The sequence below is a fragment of the Dipteris shenzhenensis genome, chromosome 27 (genome assembly GCF_047967505.1).
Source record: "Dipteris shenzhenensis isolate YYH24624 ecotype China chromosome 27, Dip_SZ_1.0, whole genome shotgun sequence".
Classification (NCBI taxonomy): Eukaryota; Viridiplantae; Streptophyta; class Polypodiopsida; order Gleicheniales; family Dipteridaceae; genus Dipteris; species Dipteris shenzhenensis.
The window spans coordinates 16,887,887-16,914,104 of NC_141622.1; the positions used below are offsets into that span (position 1 = coordinate 16,887,887).

At 41.2% G+C, this 26,218-nt stretch overlaps 1 protein-coding gene across 1 annotated transcript; it reads left to right on the forward strand.

Annotated features, from left to right (window-relative positions):
- The first annotated feature begins 16,515 nt into the window (after positions 1-16,515).
- Positions 16,516-18,714, forward strand: LOC147883948 (GDSL esterase/lipase At4g01130-like). Its single transcript, XM_087398524.1, has 5 exons — positions 16,516-17,092; positions 17,200-17,409; positions 17,532-17,698; positions 17,797-18,067; positions 18,302-18,714. The coding sequence occupies exons 1-5, from the start codon at positions 16,846-16,848 to the stop codon at positions 18,565-18,567; spliced, it is 1,161 nt and encodes a 386-aa protein (XP_087254650.1). The 5' UTR covers positions 16,516-16,845; the 3' UTR covers positions 18,568-18,714.
- Positions 18,715-26,218: the final 7,504 nt, after the last annotated feature.

The window sequence follows — 26,218 nt, forward strand, 5'->3', positions numbered from 1 at the left end:
GCAAGTTCCCTTTTTCAACATTTCTCTCTCTCTCTCTCTCTCTCTCTCTCTCTCTCTCTGTCTCTCTCTCTCTCTCGTAAGCATCTATCTACACTAGAATCATTCACGACATCATGCTCTGTACATGAATGTCGGTATTTCACACACACTAGTGTAGTAGCTAGCAATACTTACATGTGTACTTACCAAGATTCTTTGTTCGAATCTACGGAGTAAAGAACACTTAATTAGGCTAGACATACCTAATATAAGGTTAAGGCACTCATTCCCTTACATGGACCATAAGGTTAAGGCACTCAATCCTCACATGGACCATGTGTGTGAAGTAATAATAGGATAAGATGATGATGATGACAATGATAATGGTGATGATGATATGTGTGTGCACGTGCATGCATGCATGTGTGTGTGTGTGTGTGTGTGTGTGTGTGTGTGTGTGTGTGTGTGTGTGTGTGTGTGTGTGTGTGTGTACTAAATTTTATCAAAAGCAAAATGTCTCTCAAGGTAGATCAATATGACCTAGCTACTAAATGTAATTTGAGGACTTTGCATTTGGGAGCTATATAAGGATATGTTATGGTCATAGTGACAACTTGTAGATTGTTTGCCATTTGGCTAGTTTGCAATGAGATGATATTTGGCAAATAGGTGGGTGATCATTTCAACACTTGATCTAATAATTGCCTACAATTGGGCTAATTTGAGGGATGAAATGGCTTAGATTCATATAGATTTTAAAGAAGTCCTTAGTGTTAAAGCATATGGTGCTGGCAATGCCTTTTTGCGAAACTTGGTGTGGGGCACTTTTTTGACCTATTTGAAAGTGTGTTCATTTTTGTATTGATCACTCAGTAATAATTTTGGAGAGCAAAGCACCATCTCTTCTCTTCTTAAATAAAAAAGGAAAAAGAATGACAAGCCTAATAGTGTGACTAGTGGACATCCAAAATATAACCACCAAATTTAGAGAGAACATATGGAATAAAAAGGGGAAACCACTGTATCTTCCTCGATGTCGAGAGTTTAAGTTCTTTACATTTTAAAGTCACAAACACAATGAAAGCCCAATGAAACAAGGTGAACAATCCATAATATGCCCTTCCATGGAATCTTGCAATCTATGTCACCTCTACCATATTTGATGGTTGTAGGATAGTCATCCTTGACTACATTGATATGGTTGAGTCAAGAGATTGATAAGACATGATGGTAGCAGGTAGATGATGGTGGCAGGTAGTCATCCTTTATGCATTAATTTGGTTGAGTCAAGGGAGTAATAAGGATATTGTGTTGCTAGTTCACATGAACCAATCCTTGAATGGGAGGCTTGCCATGTCCCCTTGAGATATGGTAATTGCATGCTCACCAATCCTTGAATGGAAGGCTTGCCATGTCCCCCTGAGATGTAGTAATTGCATAGCGGAGATGCATTTGCCACAACATATGGCCATATATGAGTGAAAGAGATGCAAAAGTGGTATAAAATTTGAGATACAATGTAACACCTATAGTGCATTGTCATTTGGTTATGCCCACTTGTGGGTTAACAAGTCCATTTTAGATGAAGGTAGCCATTTGTAAGTTATCACGCACATGGGGCTCCCTGTATGAAGGTAGTTATTTGTAAGGTATCACAATGACATGGGGATCCCTGCATGTTGCAAAATAGTTCTAGGCAAAGTTAAATCCCATTAATGAATGAATTTTCTTTTAGAAGTCTAGGTAGAGCTAGCTCAGTCTCAATTCAATGTACTAGTCACAATTCAAAGAAGGCGATTCTTAAGTCTAGCCCCTGCTTGGCAAAAGAAGGCCTTTCGAGGTAAATTGCTTGGTGTATAATGAAACTTTAAAATTTTAAATCTCGTAACATTTTAGTTATATTACGTAAAAGTCCTCGGTTGGATTAGATCTTATAGCAACCATTAGATCTTGGCATATTAGGAATGTTAATCTCCTCTCCCAATGACTAACCAGCCTAGAATTAATTTAACCAACGCATAATGAGCCTTTTAGTTCATTTAGAGAACAATTTTACTTTGGGCTAATGGGGAAATGAACCATGGTCGAAGGAAAGTCCTCCCATGGCCCATTCCCCAAAAGTTATAGGAAAACTGTTGAGGTGGAAGACTCCTCGGCGAGCAGTGACAAATAAAAGAAGATGGAAATGAATCGCACACCAAGCCGTAGCTGTAGTCAATCGGCATTTCATGTGAAGAAGTACTTCATGTCAAGTTCCGATCGTCCCGGATGTTGTATACACAGCAAGGCCTGTTGCTGAATGACGTTGACGATCACCTTTCTGTCGCTCAGAGCTCCAGTTATAGTCGCTTTGCCAATCTGATAATTCTTCACTTTTATAGCACCCCGTAACGCAGGGACACCAAATCACGTATGCTTGTCTCTAGCCTATGGCTCTTATACTGTGGGTAGCCTTCAGGAACCCCCGAAATCTCAAGAAACCAGCTGCCACCCTCCCCATGCCAACAAGCTCCAGCTCACAAAAGCGCCTCCCAATCGCCTGCTCTGTTGATGCAGACCAGCCAACTGCCGCGTTTGCGCGTACGTCGTAAAGTGAATACGCATATTTCTGTACACGAAGTGGCCAGCTGCCACAGCTTCGGGTTGCCTTTTAGCCACCCGACTTGTGTCGGTCTTTGCACACCTTTTCCAAGGGGTGAATACGACGTTGACGAGCGAATGCTAAAGAATTTTCTAGCTCTCCTGTCACTCGTCAGTCCTATGATTCAGTGTTTTTCCTGATTCCAGCTGCATTTCAAAGAAACTAGCACTACGTCGGATCTATGGAAAAATTCATAGAAATATCTGGCCTGCAAGACGAGAGAACTTAAACTATGCATGTCACTTCCTTTGTGGGTATCTCGATTATAGAGCTTTAGTGTAAACATGTGTGTACAACCAATAAAATGCTAAGGGACCTAAGAAAGCTGTTGACGTATGCTTTGTATTCTTACCAAACGAAGGAAACGAGATCATATACAAGCACGGGCCATCACTCACTTCCCTTTACCCTAGTTCCTCACTTGGGTTGAACCCTCATAGTGGCACATTTTCAATAATGTTTAAGCTCATATGCAAAAGTAAACTTACTGAGTTGACCGATTTATGACTTGTGGGGATGGGTTGAAGTCATCCCAATTTGCCCTCATAGTAGTAGGCAAGGAGTTGGCAATGGAATAAGTAGCACAATTTCATTAGTATGTAAAGCTATGCTTTTAATGGCATAGGATTAAACAATCATATTTATAAATACAAGGTAGTTTCACCTAATTATGGCCCAATTTTTCATATCTACAAACACAACGCGAGGTTTCTTGTGTGTTGACTTTAGGCTGGTTGCTAGAGCTAGCTAGTTGATCATGTTGCTGACTCTATAGTTAGAGGTCAAGCTAGAAGGGCTCCATGTGGCCTTTAAATAGGGTACTACTCCCACTCCATGATCACATACCTACTTATATGAGAGTCAAGGCTTTGTACTCTTAGCATTCATTCATACCAATGACAAAGTTAGAGTGGAGGGGATTATACAAACACCACACACACTCACATCCACATGGATACGCACAAGGGAGAGTCACACACAAGATAGCTAGTTGTGCACTATTGTATTTGTGGGGGTTAAAGGTCACTGTGCCTTTACCCCAGTTATGTACAATACTCAAACACATATATAAATGAATGAAAAAGAAGATTAGGGTGGTTCTGCACCCACCAAAACTTGTGTGGCTCTCTGTCTCTCTCTCTCTCTCCTTCTTCCGTTCTTGCTTCCGTTGAGAGCACTCTCAACTGGTATCAGAGCCCGGGTGATCTAGCTGAGCGTGCATGAATGCTTGAAGCTCAGCAGCTCTGTGGGAGGAAGGAGAAGCTCTGTGGGAAGCTTTGTGGGTGACTTTACTTGCATCTGAGTGTGCAGAGACCTTGGAAGAACCTTTGGAAAAGTCACTTTGGCTTTGCAAAGTGGTTTTGAGAGCCTGTTAAGTGGTTTCAAAGAAAAAGTCGTTTTTTGAGCTTTTCCCTATTCCGTTCGATGACAGAGACTCCGTATTGACTTGTAAAGGCAACTATTGCTTGCTTTTGGTGTCCACTTCACTTCAGGAGCTTGGAAACACCTTCAGTCTTGAATCTGGGATCATTTCATTGGATTTCTGACTCATTGTGTCAGTTCCTGCGTTTTTTGCCCGAGTGTTGGAACTCAAGCTTGGAGTAACCATTTGTAGATCTATCAGTTCCGATGGACTCAGGAGGTCCTAAAACTTCTATGTTGCTCATCATTCGCACTCCGGTGGAGTTTACAAATAGCTCTGTTTCCAAAAACGTTTTTCAGTCCGTGTGTTGGACCCAATGATTGAGACCACGGTTTCCAAAACCATCTGTCCCATTGCGTTTCGGACGCCCAAAAACCCCTACCTATCAGTTCTTGCGCGATTCGGTGGAGGATTTTCAGAGTTATAGATCTCTGTGTATTCGATTTCGTCTCTCTGTTATGCATTTTTCATTCTAAGGTTTTGAAACCTTAGATTTATGCCACATGGCAGTGGATAAGTGTTGACTCCCATTTCTTACTCATCGGTTGGGATTTTGGAGTTCTGGCAGAAGAGAGATATTTGCAGATTTTCTTGTTGAGTACGATTATGCAATGGCGCCCATGTTTTGAGGCATCTCAGGTTCTATTTTCAATAGCGGTCATTACCATGGGACTATGATTTCTTGAGCATACCTTATGCAGATCACTCTGGTTGCAGTTTGAGCAGTGTGTGCTCATTCGTGGTATGCATTGGGTTGCAATGGATGATTTATAGGCCATTTGGATGCATTGCGGTCCTTATTGGATGCGCTGATAGGCCCAAATTGCCTTGTGGGATGCTATTTTTATGGACGCTTTGCACATGGATGCTATCTTATGCTGAGGGATAGCTTTGAAACATTGCAGGTGATGCACTGATAGTGCTATGCTCTCTTGGATGAGACATTATTGATGCATATGCCAGTGGACGGTGTTGAAACATGTGAGACATGTGCCTAAGTTGACCAAGAGTCTTATTTCAGTGGGTCAGCTAGATGATGCTGGTTTTCACACCACTTTTGGCTTTCAGAGTTGGAAAATTCAGAAGGGCTCTATGCTTTTGGCCAGGGGTGCCAAGTGTGGGACTTTGTATCCCTTACATGTATCAGGGGTATTTGATCATGTTGTTGCAATAACCGAGCAGCCAAGCACTTCTTTGTGGCATTGCAGGTTGGGGCACATGAGCCAGAATGGAATGAAACTCTTATGCCATTTGGGTTATGTACCGCATTTGAGTTTCTCTGATTTTGAATTTTGTGAGCACTGTCTCTATGGGAAGTAGACTAAATCAGCCCATAAAAGAAGGGGAAAGAAAGAGTTTGAAAAGCTTGATTTGGTGCATTCAGATGTATGCGGTCCCATGCCTACATGGTCATTAGGCGGGGCTGAATACTATGTGACATTCATTGATGATGCAACTAGGAAAGTGTGGGCTTATGCTATAGCTCGGAAGAGTGATGTGTTCTAGGTATTTCAGAAATGGCTGGCCTTGGTTGAGAATCAGTCAGGTAGAAAGCTTAAATGCCTACGGACTGATAATGGTGGAGAGTATCTCTCTCATGACGAGCTCATGACTTTCAGCATTTCTGTGATACACGTGGGATTAAGAGGGAGCTCACATCCCCTCGTACTCCGAGCAAAATCCAGTTGTAGAAAAGATGAACCGTACCATTCAAGAAAGGTTGCAATGCATGCTTTTCAATGCAAGTCTTTCTGGTGGTTTTTGGGTTGAGGCAATGAAGATTGCAGTGCATGTGATCAATAGATCACCTAGTAAGGGTTTGGATGGTGGTATTCCTGAAGAGGCATGGAGTGGCAAGAAGCCCTCTTACTCTCATTTGCGTATATTTGGGTGTGAGGCATATGCACATGTGCCAAAAGAGCTTCGAAAGAAGCTAGATCCTAAGTCTAGGAACTGCATCTTTCTGGGTTATGGTGAAAGTGGAGAGATGGGCTATCATCTCTGCGATCCAGAAGCAAAGAAGATCATACGCAGCCATGATGTGGTCTTCCATGAGAAGAAAATGCATAAGGCACCCATGAGGGATGTGGAAATGAGGAGAATCACTTTCCAGGATGTGAATCCACCTGCATATATTGATAGAAAGCAAGTTGTCCATGCACCAAATGTGCAAGAAATGGTACCACCAAGTACTCCCACAGGTATACAATCAAGGGTAGATGATGGATCATCTATTGGTGGAAATGATGAGCCAAATGTGGCTGATATGCAGGTGGGACAGCAAGCTGAAATGCCCTTGAGAAGATGATCTAGAGTGTCTAGACCGCCTGATAAGTTTGTTCCAGGGGTAGACTATGTGATGCTTACTGATTGCGGGGAGCCTTCTTGCTATAGAGAGGCTATGATGCGTGAGGATCAATGCAAGTGGGAGTATGCTATGCAATCAGAGATGAGTTCACTTATGAAGAATAAGACTTGGGACTTGGTTTCTTTGCCACATGGAAAGAAAGCATTGCCATGTAAATGGGTCTACAAAATGAAGGTCACAGGTGATGATGTGCCTAGGTACAAGGCCCCGTTTGGTTGCTTAAGGGTTCAAGCAAGAGAAGGGTGTGGACTTTGATGAGATATTCTCTCCGGTTGTGACGATGACCACACTTAGATGCATGCTTGGACTAGTGGCATCAGAGGATATGGAGCTTATGCAGATGGATGTCAAGACAGCTTTCTTGCATGGGGATTTGCATGAGGAAATTTACATGGTGTAGCAGGAAGGCTTTGAAGAAAAGGGCAAAGAGCATTTAGTTTGCAAGCTGAAGAAGAGTCTCTATGGTCTTAAGCAAGCGTCTAGAGAATGGTCTCCGAAGTTTGATGCTTTCATTCAGTCCCAGGGTTTTAGAAGGAGTGAAATTGATCACTGCCTCTACATTAAAAGGACTAAGGATAGTAGCTTGATAATCCTGGCACTATATGTGGATGATATGCTATTGGCTAATGCTATTGGCTAGCAAGAATACTTATGAGCTAGATGCATTAAAGGCCAAGTTGCATGAGGCCTTTGATATGAAGGATTTGGGATTTGCAGGTCATATTCTTGGTATGCGCATCATGCGTAATCGGAGTAGGAAACTCCTTTGGCTTTCACAAAAAGAGTATGTTACAAAAGTATTATAGCGTTTCAATATGGAGGGGGGGAAGGCAGTGAGTCCAACATTGCCTCCATATGTGAAACTGAGTCATAGAGATAGTCCCAAATCAGATGAGGAAAGGGCCATGATGGCCAAGGTTCCTTATGCATCAGCAGTTGGGAGTCTTATGTATGCTATGATAGCTACTAGACCAGACATTGCATTTGTAGTGGGAGTTGTTAGCCGGTATATGGCTAATCCAGGAAAGAGGCATTGGGAGGCAATTAAGTGCATCATGAGGTACATGAAGGGTACCAAGGAGATGTGCATTTGCTTTGGTAAAGGAGACATGCGTGTACTTGGGTACACAGATTCAGACTATGCAGGGCATGTGGATAGTGGGAGATCCACTTCTGGTTATGTGTTCACCTTTGTAGGTGGTGCAGTGTCATGGATGTCTCGCACACAAAAGTGCGTTGCTTTGTCTACCACAGAGGCTGAGTATGTTGCAGCCATAGAGGGTTGCAAGGAGGCTATATGGCTTGATCGGCTAGTGGGAGATTTGGGGATTCATACAGGTGTACCGACATTGCATAGTGATTCCATGAGTGCTATTCAGCTAGCACGGAATCCGGTCTTTCATGCAAAGACCAAACACATTGAGGTCAGGTACCATTTCATCAGGGAGGTACTTGAGGACAAGCGCATAGAGCTTGTCAAGGTTCATACAGATGATAACCCTGCAAATATGCTGACGAAGAGTCTACCTAGTCAGCGATTTGAGTATTCTCGTGTATTGATGGGCATTGGATAGTATGCTCACTGGTTGTTCTCCCTTAAAGGCACATTGTCCTTTAAGTGGGAGGTTGTGGGGGTTAAAGGTCACTGTGCCTTTACCCCAGTTATGTACAATACTCAAACACATATATAAATGAATGAAAAAGAAGATTAGGGTGGTTCTGCACCCACCAAAACTTGTGTGGCTCTCTGTCTCTCTCTCTCTCTCCTTCTTTCGTTCTTGCTTCCGTTGAGAGCACTCTCAGTATTATGAACCAAAAATTGGTATATATAAATCTCTGATCATAGTTTTGTGCTTATTCATACCCATACATTCCCAAACGGCTGATATTCACAAATGTTTCTTTGTTTTTTTAATGTAGATATTCACAAATGCTATTGAGATTGCTTCTTAACATTCGTGAAGATGATTCTTTGGGAGATGGGGAAGGATTGACCATTACTGCACCATTGTAACTCCCTTTTAATGGGAATTACTTCTTTTAAATTAAATCAAGTGCCTAGATGTGCTTCTCAAAAAGCTCACTTCTATGTGGTTTTGTAAGGATGTATGTGACATTATCTTTGTTATTACAATGTTGCAGTGTGATTTCTCTAAGGAGCACTAATCCTTACATAATATGCTCTCTCACATCAATATGCTTTCTCTTGAAGTGATATAGTGGAACTTTTGCTTATGATTGAGCTAGTTAATTATCATACTACATTATTGTTGGTTTTTTGTCATCAAAATAATCTATTTTAGGTGGGTGCGTGATCATGTGGTCCAAATGGTGGTGTCTTGACAAAGCACTATTAATGACTTCTACTATAGAGATTTAGGATAGCTATGACATAAGTTGACACAAATGACTGTGATTTTAAGATATCATACCCAATCGGTCCAACATGCATATTTTCTTTCTACAAATTGACAATCTTTGAAAGGCCAATTTTTGTATCAGGTCTTTTTTGGTGAGGATTGACACCCCTTACTTTAATATATTCGACATTTCCCAAGATTTTTTTAAATACAATTCAAGGTTTAATATAATAATGGTCATCCTTTAAGAGTTATTATAATACTAAACTAGTAAAAGAGGTGGTCTGCCTTAACATGCAATCACCCAAGCCAGACATATACATTCTTAGGTTTATAGGTTGGAGCTTCACACACCTTTATTGTTGCTAGAGCTCTATATATAGCTATCGTAGATGATAAAAAAATTGATGGTTGTTTGTTTGATAACCATGCAATCGCTCCTTGACCAAGGAGAAATTTGTATTTGCATTTTGATCTATAGTTATTTTGACCGTGCTGGCATTGTTAGTATCACAAATACATTGTAAAGAGTATCTCTTCCTCTCTTCTTGTTTCTCTCTTTTCGTCTCTTTCTTCTCTTCCTCTTCCTCTCTTTTTGTCTCTTTTCTCTCTCCCTGTCTTTCCCCTTCCTTTCTTTCTATCTCACTATTCTTCTCTTTCTCTCTTGCTCTGGTTCTTCCTCTCTTTTCTCTCTTCCTCTTTCTCTCTTTCTCTCTTCTCTCTCTTCCTCTCTTTCCTCTTCCTCTCTTTCTCTCTCTCTCTCTCTCTCTCTCTCTCTCTCTCTCTCTCTCTCTCTCTCTCTCTCTCTCTCTCTCTCTCTCTCTCTCTCTCTTTCTCTCTTCCTCTCTTTTCTCTCTTCCTCTCTTTCCTCTTCCTCTCTCTCTCTCTCTCTCTCTCTCTCTCTCTCTTTGTCCTTTTCCTCTCTTTCCTCTCTTCTTCTCTTTTCCTCTCTTCTTCTTTCTTCCATGTCTCTTCTTTCTGTCTCTTTCTCTCTTTTCCTCTGTTTCTCTTTCACTCTTCCCCCCTCACTCTTCCTCTCATTCTCTCTTCCTCTCTTTTCCTCTCTTTTGTCTCTTCCTCTTTCTCTATTCCTCTCTTTTCACTCTTCCTCTCTTTCCTCTTCCTCTCTTTCTCTATTCCTTTCTCTATTCCTCTCTTTTCACTCTTCCTCTCTTTCCTCTTCCTCTCTTTCTCTCTCGCTCTTCCTATCTTTCTCTCTTTCTCTTGCTCTTCCTCTCTTTTCTCTCTTCCTCTTCCTCTCTCTCTCTCTTCCTCTATTTTTCTCATTCTCCTACTCTCTTCCTCTCTTTTCCTCTCTTTCCTCTCTTCCTCTCTTCCTCTCTTTTCCTCTCTTTTCTCTCTAAATTTCCTCTCTTTTCCTCTCTTTCTCTTTCTCTCTTTTCTCTCTTCCTCTTTCTCTCATTCTCTCTTCCTCCCTTTTCCTCTCTTTCTCTCTGTCTCCTACTCTCTTCCTCTCTTTGGCTCTCTTCATCTTTCTTCTATTTCTCTTCTCTTTAGGGAAGAGTAAAGGTTTAGGGGAAGCATAGGAGTGTTTTCCTTTCTCTTTTGCTCTATTTCCCCTTCATCCCCTATCTTTTTCTCTCTTTTCCCTTCAGCCCCTCTCTTTTATCTGTTGCCCTCTCATTTGCTCTATTTTCCCTTCTCTTTTACTCTCTTTTCTCTTCCATCAATCCCCTGTCTCTCCCTCTTCCTTTTTTCCTCTCTTTTCTGCCTCTAGATAGTCTCTATATTTGTAAATACAAGTACGAATCTATGTGATGAGTGCTTCAGTTTTTGCATTCTTGGTTTGTAATGTGTTTTCTATGCCCCTACTTGCTTGTTGTTTTCCACCATATTAATGGATTGCCAAAATCCCATAGCAAGCTTCAATGATCTCCCTCTCCCTCATGTTGCCACCATATGACATGTGGACACCCTTCTATCCCATGTCGGAGAAAATATTAAACTGGGATGGAGAGAGAGCTTCATTGGAGGATCATTTCTTACAAGTGACAAGAACTAACTGAGAGTGCTCTCAACGGAAGCAAGAACAAAAGGAGAGAGAGAGAAACAGAGAGCCACACAAGTTTTGGTGGGTGCAGAACCACCCTAATCTTCTTTTTCATTCATTTATATATGTGTTTGAGTATTGTGCATAACCGGGGTAAAGGCACAGTGACCTTTAACCCCCACAACCTCCCACTTAAAGGACAATGTGCCTTTAAGGGAGAACAACCAGTGAGCATACTATCCAATGCCCATCAATACATGACAATACTCAAACTGTAGACTAGGGAGACTCTTCGTCAGCATATCTGCAGGGTTATCATCTGTATGAACCTTGACAAGCTCTATGCGCTTGTCCTCAAGTACCTCCCTGATGAAATGGTACCTGACTTCAATGTGTTTGGTCTTTGCATGAAAGACCGGATTCCGTGCTAGCTGAATAGCACTCATGGAATCACTATGCAATGTCGGTACACCTGTATGAATCCCCAAATCTCCCACTAGCCGATCAAGCCATATAGCCTCCTTGCAACCCTCTGTGGCTGCAACATACTCAGCCTCTGTGGTAGACAAAGCAACGCACTTCTGTGCGCGAGACATCCATGACACTGCACCACCTGCAAAGGTGAACACATAACCAGAAGTGGATCTCCTACTATCCACATGCCCTTGATAGTCTGAATCTGTGTACCCAAGTACACGCATGTCTCCTTTACCAAAGCAGATGCACATCTCCTTGGTACCCTTCATGTACCTCATGATGCACTTAACTGCCTCCCAATGCCTCTTTCCTGGATTAGCCATTTATCGGCTAACAACTCCCACTGCAAATGTAATGTTTGGTTTAGTAGCTATCATAGCATACATAAGACTCCCAACCGTTGATGCATAAGGAACCTTGGCCATCATGGCCCTTTCCTCATCGGATTTGGGACTATCTGTATGACTCAGTTTCACATATGGAGGCAATGGAGTACTCACTGGCTTCCCCCCCTCCATATTGAAACGCTGCAATACTTTTGTAACATACTCTTTTTGTGAAAGCCAAAGGAGTTTCCTACTCCGATCACGCGTGATGTGCATACCAAGAATATGACCTGCAAATCCCAAATCCTTCATATCAAAGGCCTTATGCAACTTGGCCTTTAATGCATCTAGCTCATAAGTATTCTTGCTAGCCAATAGCATATCATCCACATATAGTGCCAAGATTATCAAGCTATTATCCTTAGCTCTTTTAGTGTAGAGGCAGTGATCAATTTCACTCCTTCTAAAACCCTGGGACCGAATGAAAGCATCAAACTTCTGATACCATTCTCTAGGTGCTTGCTTAAGACCATAGAGACTCTTCTTCAGCTTGCAAACTAAATGCTCTTTGCCCTTTTCTTCAAAGCCTTCTGGCTGCACCATGTAAATTTCCTCATGCAAATCCCCATGCAAGAAAGCTGTCTTGACATCCATCTGCATAAATTCCATATCCTCTGATGCCACTAGTCCAAGCATGCATCTAAGTGTGGTCATCTTCACAACTGGAGAGAATATCTCATCAAAGTCTACACCCTTCTCTTGCTTGAACCCTTTAGCGACCAAACGGGCCTTGTACCTAGGCATATCATCACCTGTGACCTTCATTTTGTAGACCCATTTACATGGCAATGCTTTCTTTCCATGTGGCAAAGAAACCAAGTCCCATGTCTTATTCTTCATAAGTGAACTCATCTCTGATTGCATAGCATACTCCCACTTGCGTTGATCCTCACGCATCATCGCCTCTCTGTAGCAAGAAGGCTCCCTGCAATCAGTAAGCATCACATAGTCTACCCCTAGAACAAACTTATCAGGCGGTCTAGACACTCTAGATGATCTTCTCAAGGGCATTTCAGCTTGTTGTCCCATCTGCATATCAGCCACATTTGGCTCATCATTTCCACCAATAGATGATCCATCATCTACCCTTGATTGTATACTGTGGGAGTACTTGGTGGTACCATTTCTTGCACATTTGGTGCATGGACAACTTGCTGTCTATCAACATATGCAAGTGGATTCACATCCTGGAAAGTGATTCTCCTCATTTCCACATCCCTCATGGGTGCCTTATGCATCTTCTTCTCATTGAAGACCACATCATGGCTGCGTATGATCTTCTTTGCTTCTGGATCCCAGAGACGATAGCCCATCTCTCCACTTTCACCATAACCCAGAAAGATGCATTTCCTAGACTTAGGATCTAGCTTCTTTCGAAGCTCTTTTGGCACATGTGCATATGCCTCACACCCAAATATACACAAATGAGAGTAAGAGGGCTTCTTGCCACTCCATGCCTCTTCAGGAATACCACCATTGCACCCCAATTTGCATTCTTTTTCTTATCCTTTTTCTCTCTTTTCAGCTTGTAGCAATCCTTTTTCATATGGCCCTTCTTGCCACAATGGTAACACTCAATGTTCCGTGCCTTGGATTTGCTACGAGACTTCCCTCTTTCTTGGGACTTCCCCCTAAACTGTGATCTGCCCCTTTGCACATTTAAGGTTGCATCCTACTTGTTGCCATCCATAGACTTCCGTCTAATCTCCTCGACCAACAAGCTACCCACAACATCATCAAATTTCAGTACTCCACTAGGTGCAGAGTTACTGACAGCTGTACGGAAGGTATCCCATGAGGATGGCAATGAACATAAGAGAAATATTGCCTTAGTCTCCGGATCAAAATTCATTTTCTGAGCCTGAAGCTGGCTGAAAATAATATTGAATTCATTCAAGTGAGAAGCAATAGAGACCCCTTCCTTCATCTACAGCTCAAACAACCTCTTCATGAGGTAAACTTTATTAGAGGCAGTTTCCTTCTCATAAGTGGCACACAATTTCTTTTACAAATCTTCTGTAGTCTACTCATTTACTACTGTGAAATAAACTGACTCTGCAAGATGAAGTCTAATAGTAGACTTTGCTAATGCATCCAACTCATTCCAATCATCCTCAGACATATTTGCAGGCTTAGCTTCAATCCCTGCCAAGGGTTTAATCTGCTTCTTTTGAATAAGCACATCCCTTATTTGTTCTTTCCATAAAGAAAAGTTTGGCCATAAATCTAAGGTTTCAAAACCTTAGAATGAAAAATGCATAACAGAGAGATGAAATCGAATACACAGAGATCTATAACTCTGAAAATCCTCCACCGAATTGCACAAGAACTGACAAGTAGGGGTTTTTGGGCGTCCGGAACGCAATGGGACAGACCATGGTCTCAATCACTGAGTCCAACACACGGACTGAAAAACGTTTTTGGAAACAGAGCTGTTTGTAAACTCCACCGGAGTGCGAATGATGAGCAACATAGATGTTTTAGGACCTCCTGAGTCCACTGGAACCGACAGGTCTACAAATGGTTGCTTCAAACTTGAGTTCCAGCACAGGCTCACAAAACCACTTCGAAAAGCCAAAGTGACTTTTCCAAAGGTTCCTCCAAGGTCTCTGCACACTCGGATGCAAGTAAAGTCACCCACAAAGCTTCCCACAGAGCTTCTCCTTCTTCCCACAGAGCTGTTGAGCTTCAAGCATTCACGCACGCTCAGCTAGATCACCCGGGCTCTGATACCAGTTGAGAGTGCTCTCAACAGAAGCAAGAACGGCGGAAGAAGGAGAGAGAGAGAAAGAGAGAGCCACACAAGTTTTGGTGGGTGCAGAACCACCCTAATCTTCTTTTTCATTCATTTATATATGTGTTTGAGTATTGTACATAACCGGGGTAAAGGCACAGTGACCTTTAACCCCCACACTAACTTGAGGAGCCTGAAGAAGCTTTGGAGAAATATTTATAAATAAAGAATTTCATGTGAAGGACATAATGGATTGTGCTGATATCTTCGTCGAGGTCATGATTACATCATCCAAGAAGAGTACCAATACATAGAACAAGATGTGCAAGATGAGGTCATGAGCCATGATGAAGAGAGCATCGATACGAGTGATGATAACACTGAGCAGTAAAATTTTTCCTTGAATGTATACATGGAAATGTCTCTTTTGGAGACCAAATTTGTTTACAAATACATGATAATGTTTTTTTTTTAAGAGGAAATTTGTTTACAGACACATGATAATGTCTTACTTTGGAGACCGAATTTGTTTACCAATAAGAGTTTTATTTAGCACAAATAGTTTATACTTTTATCTTTATTTATATTGTTGAGCTGGATGGCATGTATAATATGAGCTAGTTGTAGGCAATCTTGTAGTGCAATATATTTTGTAATACATGACGAGAGAGTTGTAGGAAATTTTGTAGCATGGATGGAATGTATTTATTTATATGTACTACCTTGTAATAAAATACATATAGTGGGTAGAATGGGGCTATAACAAGCTCTATTCTGCCCCACAATTTTTTTTAAAGCTTCTACTTTGTGTTGGTATATACCAATGATTACCAATATTGGTATATATTCACACTTTTAGTGTCGGTATATACCGACACATATACTAATGCACATTTTTTGACACTTATACCGATGCTTTTTTTATGTTTTGCACCCGCAAAAGGAAAAATTTAGTGTAATTTCCATCAAGATTAGTGTCCAAAACTGATAAATACCTTGTAGTGATCACCATCTTCATCATCATCATCATCACATTTAAATCCTAGGCAAGCACGATGGATATGAATATCATGGTTATATGTTATTGGGAAAAAGAATGCTAATTTGGTGTCATGGATATGGATATTTTGCAACATATATAATTTTATATCAATAGATATATATTGGAAATTTACTTGATATCTCATTGACTTTTAATAGTGCTTTAAATGCTCCCATCAATCTTCATTAATTCAAATGGGTCTTTTTGGCTCCAAGTTCATGTAATTTGATTTAAAGATATCAAGGACCTAAAATTAAAATACAAATTAGATAAAAAAAATTGTGTGTGATCTACAACATAACCACAATATATCCACATCTATGTATTGGCCATAATAAACTTACTTTCTTATTGGGCACAATAAATGTTTGAGGACTCATCTACCTTGTGTACATTTCCACATAGTTTTATTCAAGTTATTCCTTTAGATGTTACAAAATAGAGGCATTTGATACTTCAATTGCCTTTGCATTAATGAAATATGAAGGATCTTGTGAGACAAGCTACACTCTGATGCACAAGACTTGTAGTGCCTATTTTCTACATGGAGGCAAGGGGGCTATTGTAGCACTATGAGCAAGCTAGATGGAGTTTGCAATGAGCCTTCATTGCAGAAGTGCATGTCAGCAAATCGCATGGGAGAGGCACCAAAGCAGGTGGCAAAGTTTCAACAAACTCCACAATACAAATATCTATATTGCGGGAGAGGCTTGGATGGAAGAAGCCACCCACTACCACATGAGAATTTATAGGAGAGAGGAAGTTGTTAGGGGTGCGTGGAGGGAGACATGCAAGGTGTTTTGATTGTGACTCGTGTGGTGAGTGATGGAGACCCAAATTCACGTGAAGACCTTTCACTTTGGACGTCCGTTTTTAGGGGGTTTCTCCTATTCCTTGTGTGACTTATGTCTTTTCTTCATCTTTTAATAGGCAAGCAAGCACGCAAGCATAATGTGTATGTGTCTCTCTTCCTCATCTTTATATAGGCAAGCAAGCAAAAGACTCTGAATGTGTCTCTCTTTCTCTCTTTCTCTTTCTTATTATTGTGCTCCTTGGTATCCTCCTCCTCCTCACCATGAGCTAAGATCTATCTCTTTCTCCTTGGCATCCTGCTTCTTCTCAGCTTTCTTCAATATAGACCTTGACCTTCTTCTCCTTGATTCTTCAATATAGACTTGGAGGGGGGAAGCAAAAAGACGTTCAATAATATAGATTTGGCGTGGGAAATCTTCATCTTAATATTTCTTCACGTTCTTCGTCGTCTTCTTCTTCTTCATCATAATCATCATCTTCATCTTCATCTTCATCTTCAAGTTCTTCAGCTTGTTGTTGTACGTCTTCTTTTTCGTGTTCTTCTTCTTGGAGCTTGTGAAGCTGGGATCCCTTCGTTTCATCCAACAGCTATCGCCATTCGGGTGGCCTTCATGGCCTGGTCCCCTCAGCTCCTCGCAATGGCCATAGCCATGGCTTCTATATTCCTCGTCCTGCTTCCCTCCTTGCAGGTAGCTGCCGACTGCCCCTTCCCCGCCATCTTCAACTTCGGCGACTCCAACTCCGACACCGGCGGCCTTGTGGCTGCTTTCCCTTCCCAAGCCCGCCCCAATGGCGAGACCTTCTTCAACGAGCCCGCCGGTCGCTTCAGCGACGGCAGACTCATCATCGACTTTATTGGTAAGGTTTTGAACTTGCATCTTCTTCTTCCATAGCCTTGCATTTGGTGAGATAGAAATGCTCCTTGGATCGCTCTCTCTTATCATCGCGGCTTTGCTTTCCTGTAGCTGAGAGCCTCGGCCTCCCCTTCCTCAATCCTTACTTGCAAGCTATCGGATCCAACTTCACCTCCGGTGCCAACTTCGCCACCGCTGGCGCCTCCGTCCTTTTTCCCAGTACCTCGCAACCCGGCGGCTGGCTCAGCCCTTTCTACCTCCAAATTCAGTATAATCAGTTCGGCCAATTGAAAGCCAAGTCGCTCGAATTGTATTCCGAAGGTACGCTAGCTATTTCAGCTCTTCCCCTGTGATCTATCTCCGAGAGGCGACTGTTGCTCGTGGCGTGGCTAAGTTTTCCCTGAAGACTTGATCTGACTCGTTCTAAGGTTAGCTGCTGACAGGCAAATCTCGCGATGTTCTACCCCTTCCATCTGTGTTTGACAACGCATTGTACACTTTCGACATTGGCCAGAATGATTTCACGGCAAAATTGTCTTCCGGCGCTCCTTTGAATCAAGTCTCGCAGGTGTTCCCACAAGCGGTTGACGCCATTGGCAATGTTATTGAGGTATGGTTCCATGATTTCAGATATATCATATAAGCGTGTTTTCTTTGATCGGCACATTGCAACATTGTCGCTAATTTTTGCTTGTTTTATCTCAACAGAGCTTGTACACAGATGGTGCGCGTTTCTTTCTTATTACCAATCTGGGTCCTCTGGGTTGTTATCCCGCCACGCTTTCCAACAATGCACATAATGCGTCGGATTTGGATGCAAACGGATGCTTGATTTCATTCAATCAGGTAGTGGCGAATTTCAACGACTTGCTCAGAAATAAGTCATTCTTGCTCCAAACGCAACTATATGGAGCATCGGTGATCTACGTCGATTCGAACGCGATAAAGTATCAATTGTGGGCTAATGGAACCGCGAACGGTACGTAATACCTATAATAGAACAAAATTCAATTTTTCGATTGCTCGGTATAAATTATCCAAGGATTGTGTATTACATCCCCGCCAGTGGAAAAGCTAGTTCGTAGCTCTGCTGCGCTAGTCGAACACCTCGTGCAGTGTAAAACTTCTTGACGGGAAACCTGTGGCCTAGAAGCGAAAGGCCAAAAAAGCAAATACAGTATTGACCCAGCTGTTTTCCATTGAATTGCAACAGGCTTTAAATACTCAACTACTGCATGCTGCGGTCCGGGAGTTGATCCCTATAACTACGATTCGACTGTCACCTGCACAAATAGCAAAGTTCAGAACGGACAAATCGTGACGGGTTCATCCTGCCTGGATCCTTCCACGCATGTAAGCTGGGACGGAGTCCATTTCACCGAAAGTGCCAATCGCTTCGTAGCTACCCAGATCTTGTCAGGCAACTTCTTTCAGCCTGCTTTCGCACTGAAACAGATGTGCAATCTGATACAATTTTGACGATCTCTGAGTGTGCTCTATTTCGTGAACTCCTGCGACGTGAAGATGCTTGACTCAAAACGAGGATCAGGATAGTAATGTGTAATCATTCTCAAAGATTTCTAATTCTGGAACGCTAGGATTCTTGAAGTAAGGTATTCAATTGATCCCAACTGAGATCCGGATTCATAGTTTGTAATTCGTTATAGATTCAGTGAGATCCGGATTGATAATTTGTTATTCATGGTGAGAGATCATTGAGATCAGATCAGGATTCATCATTTGTAAATTTGTAATTCATGACCTAAGTTTTTTCATTCCATGAACTAAGTTCCATCGGACATAAAACTCTTGTTACTATTTTTCAAGTTACCCTCGTACCGTCTTTTCAATTTGAAAATCATCTTCTTTTTGAAGTGACATGCTTTTTTCAAAGTTGAGTAGGGGGAATGTCCTCATGGCTAGTTTAGCCACCAACATAGGCTAATTCTCCCTACAAGTATTTGCTATAACATTTAATGTTGTCTTCTTGGTGTGTCCTCTAGAACCATGAACCATAAAGATTCAATTCATAAATCAACCTTATTAATTTGTTGCATTTCTTTTTCTTTTTAACCTTTAAATTAAAGTAGCCATGTTCTTATGTCCATTTTGAGGAAGGCACAAACAATGATCTCAGTCAGCTAGCCTTCACAAAACATGGACTAAAACCATTCAAAGACCTATAACTTTGGATCATGGCATGACCCCAATTGAAGTTTAGGGAGGGATGCGTAATGTAGAACATCGTAACTAGATATTGTTAAATATGATTAATTCATGTGAACGTATAGGAACGATATTTAAATTTAACATTAAAACATATATAGTGCTAGAAGGAGCTTAAGAAATATGCAAATCGCATAAATTTGAAATCGTAAGGGTATTTTATATACATACAATCTAGTAAATGTTCCATGTACTTTTAAATAGTGAGCAAAGTCCCCTACCCCTCGTGTAGTAAGCCATTCCCATTGCTAAGGGTTAAGCCAATGACTCATCAATTCACTCTAAAATTCCAAACCCTAGCACATTGCCCCTCATGACGGAACCCCACGAGATGGCTGGAGGATTGGCATAATCCACTCTCGAGGGATGCACTAGTTGGAAACCCTATGTATCACGTGCGTTCAAGGGGTATTTAAAAACCCCTCAACTAAAATTTTTCCCCCAATAAAAACACCCCTTTTTACTTATGAACTATGTCATTTTTTTCTAAGTTGAATTAAAAAACCCCCCTATCATTGTAAACCTGTTAAAATTTTCCAAAAAGTTAAATTAAAATACCCCTCCTTTTGAATGGACGTGGTACACTAAAATTTTATGAGGTAAACCCACCGAGAATCCACTTGGCTCCCTCTATAGCTAGTATGGTTGGGTTGAGATTATGGATCTTTGATGGATTTTGTGGATTTGCTTTATAGTTTTCTTAAACTAACTCAATGAGCCCCAATTTGTTACTTTAATTGAACGAAACATTAACTAATTCGTATCCAATTAGGTTTAGTCATCAAAAGGTTAAGGAATTTTCACACCTAACCTTTATTTCTCAAAAAAACCTTGAATGCCCTCAATTGCACTAAAATAACCCAAATTTTGAAGGTCATAACCCTCTCTCTCTCTCTCTCTCTCTCTCTCTCTCTCTCTCTCTCTTCCCTCTCCCCTTCCCCCCCCGTCCCTCTCCCTCTCCCTCTTCCCTCTCCCTCTCCCTCCTGCCCCTCCCCCCCCCCTCTCTCTCTCTCTCTCCCCCCCCCCTCTCCCACTCCCTCTCCCTGTCTCTCTCCCCCTCTCCCTCTCCCACTCTCCCTATCCCTCTCCCTGTCTCTCCCCCCCCCCCCTTCTCTCTCTCTCTCTCTCTCCCTCCCCCTCCAGCTCCCCCTCCCTCCCTTCCTCTCCCTCCTCCCCCCCTCTCTCTCTCATTAGAAGTAGATCCTCATGGAAGTATTCTACCTTAGGGTGTCATGGCATTGTCTAATTTGTGGACGTGAAGGGAAGCTAGTCGACTTGCTTTGATTGGCTCATGTGCTTACACCTCGTGATTATTGGTCAGATTTTCAACCCTTATCTCCATTCTCTTGCATGGTCCAGCTAGAGATCACCCACCATCTTAGTGCCACACAATCAAGCAATTACTAAAGCCCTCTTGGACCTTAGATTAACTCAGCCCCCCCATGAGGGCGTGCCTTAGAAGATGAATATTCTAAAACCCCATGGTCTCTCAATGAGGCTTTTGCCTCTCTCTCTCTCTCTCTCTCTCTCTCTCTCTCTCTCTCTCTCACACACACACACACACACACACACATTTTCTACACTCCACACATTTACATAATTACTCACATTTAGACATTCACATTATCCCCAATTTCCCCCCCCCTTTCCTCCTACTTCTCTTGTCTCTGCAAACCCCCCTCAACTAAGCTCTGCCCTAACTAATCCCTCGTCAAAGCTATTCCACTTCTTAATATATGCATATATGTGTGTATATATATTAATATCTCTCTCTCTCTCTCTCTCTCTCTCTCTCTCTCTATCTATCTCTCTTTATACTTTCCTAATTTTGATAATTATACTATCTAGTATTTCCAATTTTGCTAAATTTCTTTATTTTATTGTTTCCTAAATATTCTTAATTTTTTTTTCGTAATCTGTGCCTAATTTCTCCCCTACATTTCATAATCTAGATTTCCAATACATGGATTCAACAAGCAAAAGCTTTTTTGATTTGTATGTAAAAAACGCATATGATGTCTTTTTCACCACTCCTTCCGCCATCAGTTACCATTCTACAATAATATTTGCCACTCTACGAACTTATGGATAATCATTTGGTTATCGATTAAGTAACAGATTTGTGCCTTAAGTATTTCATGGTTAGGTAAGAAGATGCCTGATGAGTTGGCATCCTTGGCCTACTTTGCGGTGGTTGTGGTGGATATTTATTAATGTGCCCCTATTTCAATAGTGCTCGCTGCCCCTTCTAGTCGTCATAATCCTCCCCACTCTTCAACTCACTCCCTGATAGTGCTCATGGCCTCCTCTCAGGTGTGTGTGATTGTCCTCTCATGTTCTTTCTTCGCTTACGTCTTCTTACTTGCTTACTACGTGAATTGCATGGGACATGGGCATATCGTGCTTGCTCCTTAGACCTCCATTGATGTGACACCATAGGCTGCTCCTTATTTCTCCTTCCTTGATACTTACTACCTTATTGCTTTATCTTACTTGGATTCCTCTTTTACTGTGTAGCCACTTGTGCTATACTTTATCGTTTAACCTGCTCTTACCGTACTTGTGCTTAGCGTTGTGCCATGCTGTGCCAGGTGTGTCGCGTCCCAGAGATGGGATTGCAATGCTAGAGCTTACTGTGGAGCTACCGTTATTGCTAGCCTAGCTTGCACAAGTGTCTTACCGGTTGTCTTGCTCCTCATTTCTTCGTACACTCTCTCTGGTCCAATACTCCTCGGTGGTGGTGGAAGCTTGCTCAGTGCTGCCTGCCTACTCATCGGTGTCCTTGGCCCTCCTAATTCCTTCTATCCTCTCTCCAATCCTTGTGAATGATAGCGCAGTCTTATGAGCTAGTTTAGCTCGGGGGGGTCACTATGTATAAACCCTCTATATCACGTGCGTTTAAGGCCTATATTTAAAGTCCCTTATCTGTAAAAAATTTCATTAATAAAATGTACCCCTTTTCTATACAAATCTGTAAATTTTTTCCAAAACCATTTTAAATAGTCCCTTATGTATATTTATTTCTGTAAATTTTAGAAATAAAAAAAATCCTTCTATTGAACTCACGTGATAGGGTTACATATGATGAGTGACCCCCCCGAGTAGTTTAGCATGCCTTCTCCATGAAGACCCCCTTTTTTCATAGCTAGTTCAGCGCCCCTTCTCCATGAAGACATAGCTAAGAAAGCAACGATTGTGCTAATCGTTGAGAAACTCTATTTGCGTTGTTGGTGTGTAGTCATAGAATCCCGATCGTGGTTTTGTGTTAACTGTTGCGTTACGTTTAGTGTTATTCTTAGTATTGACTGTAGTCATTTTGGTAGCGGTTTTTGGTAATGTTAGTTTTAATGTTACAGTTAACATTTCTTCTTTTATTTAGCCTTATAGGCTCGATTTTCTAAGGTTCTAGATAGCGTTTTCTATAGACTAGGTTATCCTCAGTTCGGTTGTTATAAGGGTAAGGCTATAGTTATGGCTAACTTACACTTTAATGTGTTTATCCCGGTAAGTACTTGGTCATTAAAGAAGTTATTTACTAAATGTCATCTTCTTTCTTTCTTGGTATATAATTGCCTATGCCCCCCTAAAAAATTTTGTTTGCCTTTCTATTTTTTCAAATGGGATTTTGCGTTTTCATCTTTTTAACCCTTTAGTAGTGCACTTATTAGGTATTCTAGAGACATCTAATGTATGTAGTTAATTAACTAGAGTACAAGGCTATAATAGAATCATTTCCCTTTGTAGATATTGGATAGTCCTATGTGTTGTCATAATTCTCCTTGTAGTTAGATATTTTAATGGTTTCCTAACACAGTGATAGAGATAATTGCTTCATGCCTCCTCCATGGAATGCTAGATGGTTGTGTTTTAATACATTTTCCCCTTTTATTGTCACCTCTTTGCTAAGCTAATTTTCCCCTACCCTAATCTTAATTATGTTAATTGGTCCCATCTTCGTATCGGTTAGGTTGCATAGGTTGCTTGTGGAGGCATTTACTAGTGATTTGATTTCTTAATGAGATCCTAACACAATGACACGATTAATGGTTGCATGTCTCCTATATGGAAGGCTAGATGATTGTACTCTAATACAATTTTCCCTTCTGGTGTCTTCTTGTTTGCTAAGCTAATGTTGCCTCCTCTATTGAAGGCTAGGTCTTTCCATGCTTTTATGTGCTAGATGCCTCCTACATGGAAGGCTTAATAGTCTATCATGCCTCCTCTATGGAAGGCTAGAATTTTTTTAAATTATATGTTATTAATGCATCCTACAATGAATGTAAATACATCCTCGTTCTAAAGAATTCATAAGTAACCACTAAGCTATCACGCAATGTAATGTGCTATTGTATGTTTGGTTGGGTTGTTTACTTGTGACTTGGAAAGTTACATTTTTTTCCGTGAAATGCTAAAGCATTGTATGTTGGTACAATAGTCCTTTCTTAATGCCGGTCTATGCCTCCTATATGGAAGACTAGGCAATTTTGCTTCCAAAATATTGCCATTCATAATGCCTCCTATATGGTTGGCTAACACTTTTGTCTCCAACATTTCATGATGTCCCCCTAGCATTTTTTATGTTGCTGCTGCCTACTTACCCTTTATACTGACAAATTTACATCTCTTTTTAGGACACTTCTGGCACTTATACATCTCGAAAGATGGCTCGTATGTTTGTTAACCAGGATCCTGCCACTATTGCCCTCATTAATAAAAAATTGCAAGAAGCTAGAAAATTGGAAGAGGTTAGCAAAGATGGATTGACAATGCATCATGCTTATACAAATGTTAGAACATGACCCTATCTTTCCCAAAAATCCAAGAATTTGAGAAACTAAGATCCACTAGTCTTGACCTAGCTTGGGATTGTCTCTTCCATGAGCTAATAAGACACTTTTTTGGTCCACCTAGTGTGTAGCATCCCTCAGTGCAACTTGCACTTTTTAAAGATATTCTCTTTTGGATTTGTACTCTAATTAGTCCCATCTTCATAAGGGTCGAGTTGCATGTTTTGCCTATGTAGGCATCTACTTATGATTTGATATTTTAATGAGTGCATAACACAGTGACACACTCAATTGTTTCATGCCTCCTCTATGAAAGGCTAGATGATTGTGTTTTAATACAAGTTTCCTTTTTAATTACTAAAGCTAATGTTGCCTCCTCCATGGAAGGCTAGGCCTTGGCTTAATTTGACATAGTTAATTGTTTCAGGCCTCCTCTATGGAAGGTTAGAAGATTGTGTTTTAATGTTTTTTTCCCTTCTATTGTATTTATTCCTTTTTTTTTAACTTTCTTATGCTGGTCTATGCCTCCTATATGGAAGGCTAGGTAATTTTTCTTCTAGATTATTATCATTCATCATGCCTCCTATATGGTAGGCCAACACTTCTATCTCTAGCATTTCATGATGTCCTCCTAGCATTCTCACTTTGCAAATACAAGTCCGAATGGGTCTATTTTTCCTAGGTAAAGCAATAACAAGTTGGGGTGTGTAGGCATTACTTATCTACCCATTTAAAACTCCATTGTTCTAACAACCAGTTTTTTCTAGATGGTGGCAAGTAAGTGGACCCCGACCTCAAAACCTAGACTACTGGATGGATTCAACATTTTGTTACTAGTTATACTTATATATCCATATTACAATATGAAAAAAGTTTTTTCCACCTTTATCTGAGCATCGTTAAACACACACACACACACACTCAAACCTTGTTAACCCTTGGCTGGGTTAACCATGGATCATGTTGGTAATCCTTGGTTGGTGGGCTACCACATGCTTCATGCCACGTGCCACATTGCTTGATAAAAACTTATCGGGTTAGGCAAGAACACTAGTTTTTGCATAACTCAAAACTATTTAACTTTTCCAAACTTAATGAATATTCTCTCACTTTGCTAAAGTATGTACAGGAATGCTGGAATGATTTTCTATTAAAGATTGGATTCACAGATGACATTTTCCCCCGTCTAACCAAGGCGTCCATTCCAAACAATGGATTTTATCAGAAACTAATCAAGTTCAAGGAAGAAGCAAAAGGAAAGGACACAACTTCAGCTATCAGTATTGCTTCGATTAACGACTAGCTGTAGTTACTCGCAATTTTTCAAAAGGATCCCCACACTGCTAATGCGGCCTTTGATTCCTTTCTCTGGTGTCTCATTGATTTCAACTCTTTTGATGAGCAAAATTTAGTGTTTTACCACAAGGCCCTACTGGCCATTGTGAACAAACTCCTACTAGTAAATAACTTACCCTTGATTCCATTGCCTGCCCAAGCCTGCTTGCATTCCAATGAACCCCATGGTGGATGTTTGTGGACTCGATCCTATTGAGAAAGAGGCCCTAGCAAGCCTAACCCAAGATTTTGCCCCTTCTAAAAACTTTGTTGACAATCCTCTTGTAGAGTTTGCCTCCTTCATTCCTCTTCTTCCCCCTAGACAACTTGAGTTAGATTCTAGTGGTCTTTTTTCACAAACTCTGCCAGGCTTTTGAGACTATTGACCACCGTGCTCCCTTCACTCTTGATTCACTCATTACTTTATGTAGTCTACCATCTGATGCAGTTGACCAATGCAAAGTATCTGTATGGCAAGGCAAACAGTTTCTCTCAATTGACCTCAATTTTACCCTCCCTTTGTTTTCGCTCCAACCCTTCAACCGGTCCAAATGTTCAAGCCATGGTGTCTACTTCCATACCAAAGATGTCCCTATAGAGAAGTCACGCAGAAAAAACCTCTAGACTCTTTGGAACATTCATAGGCCATATATATCAAATGTTGGTGTTCCACTCGCGATGGATCTGGATGTACTTCCTCTATCATGTGGCTTGATCAAGTCCTTTGGTACATGATCCACAACCTTCAAAATCTCTTTAAACTTGGTTCCCCAAAAGGTTGG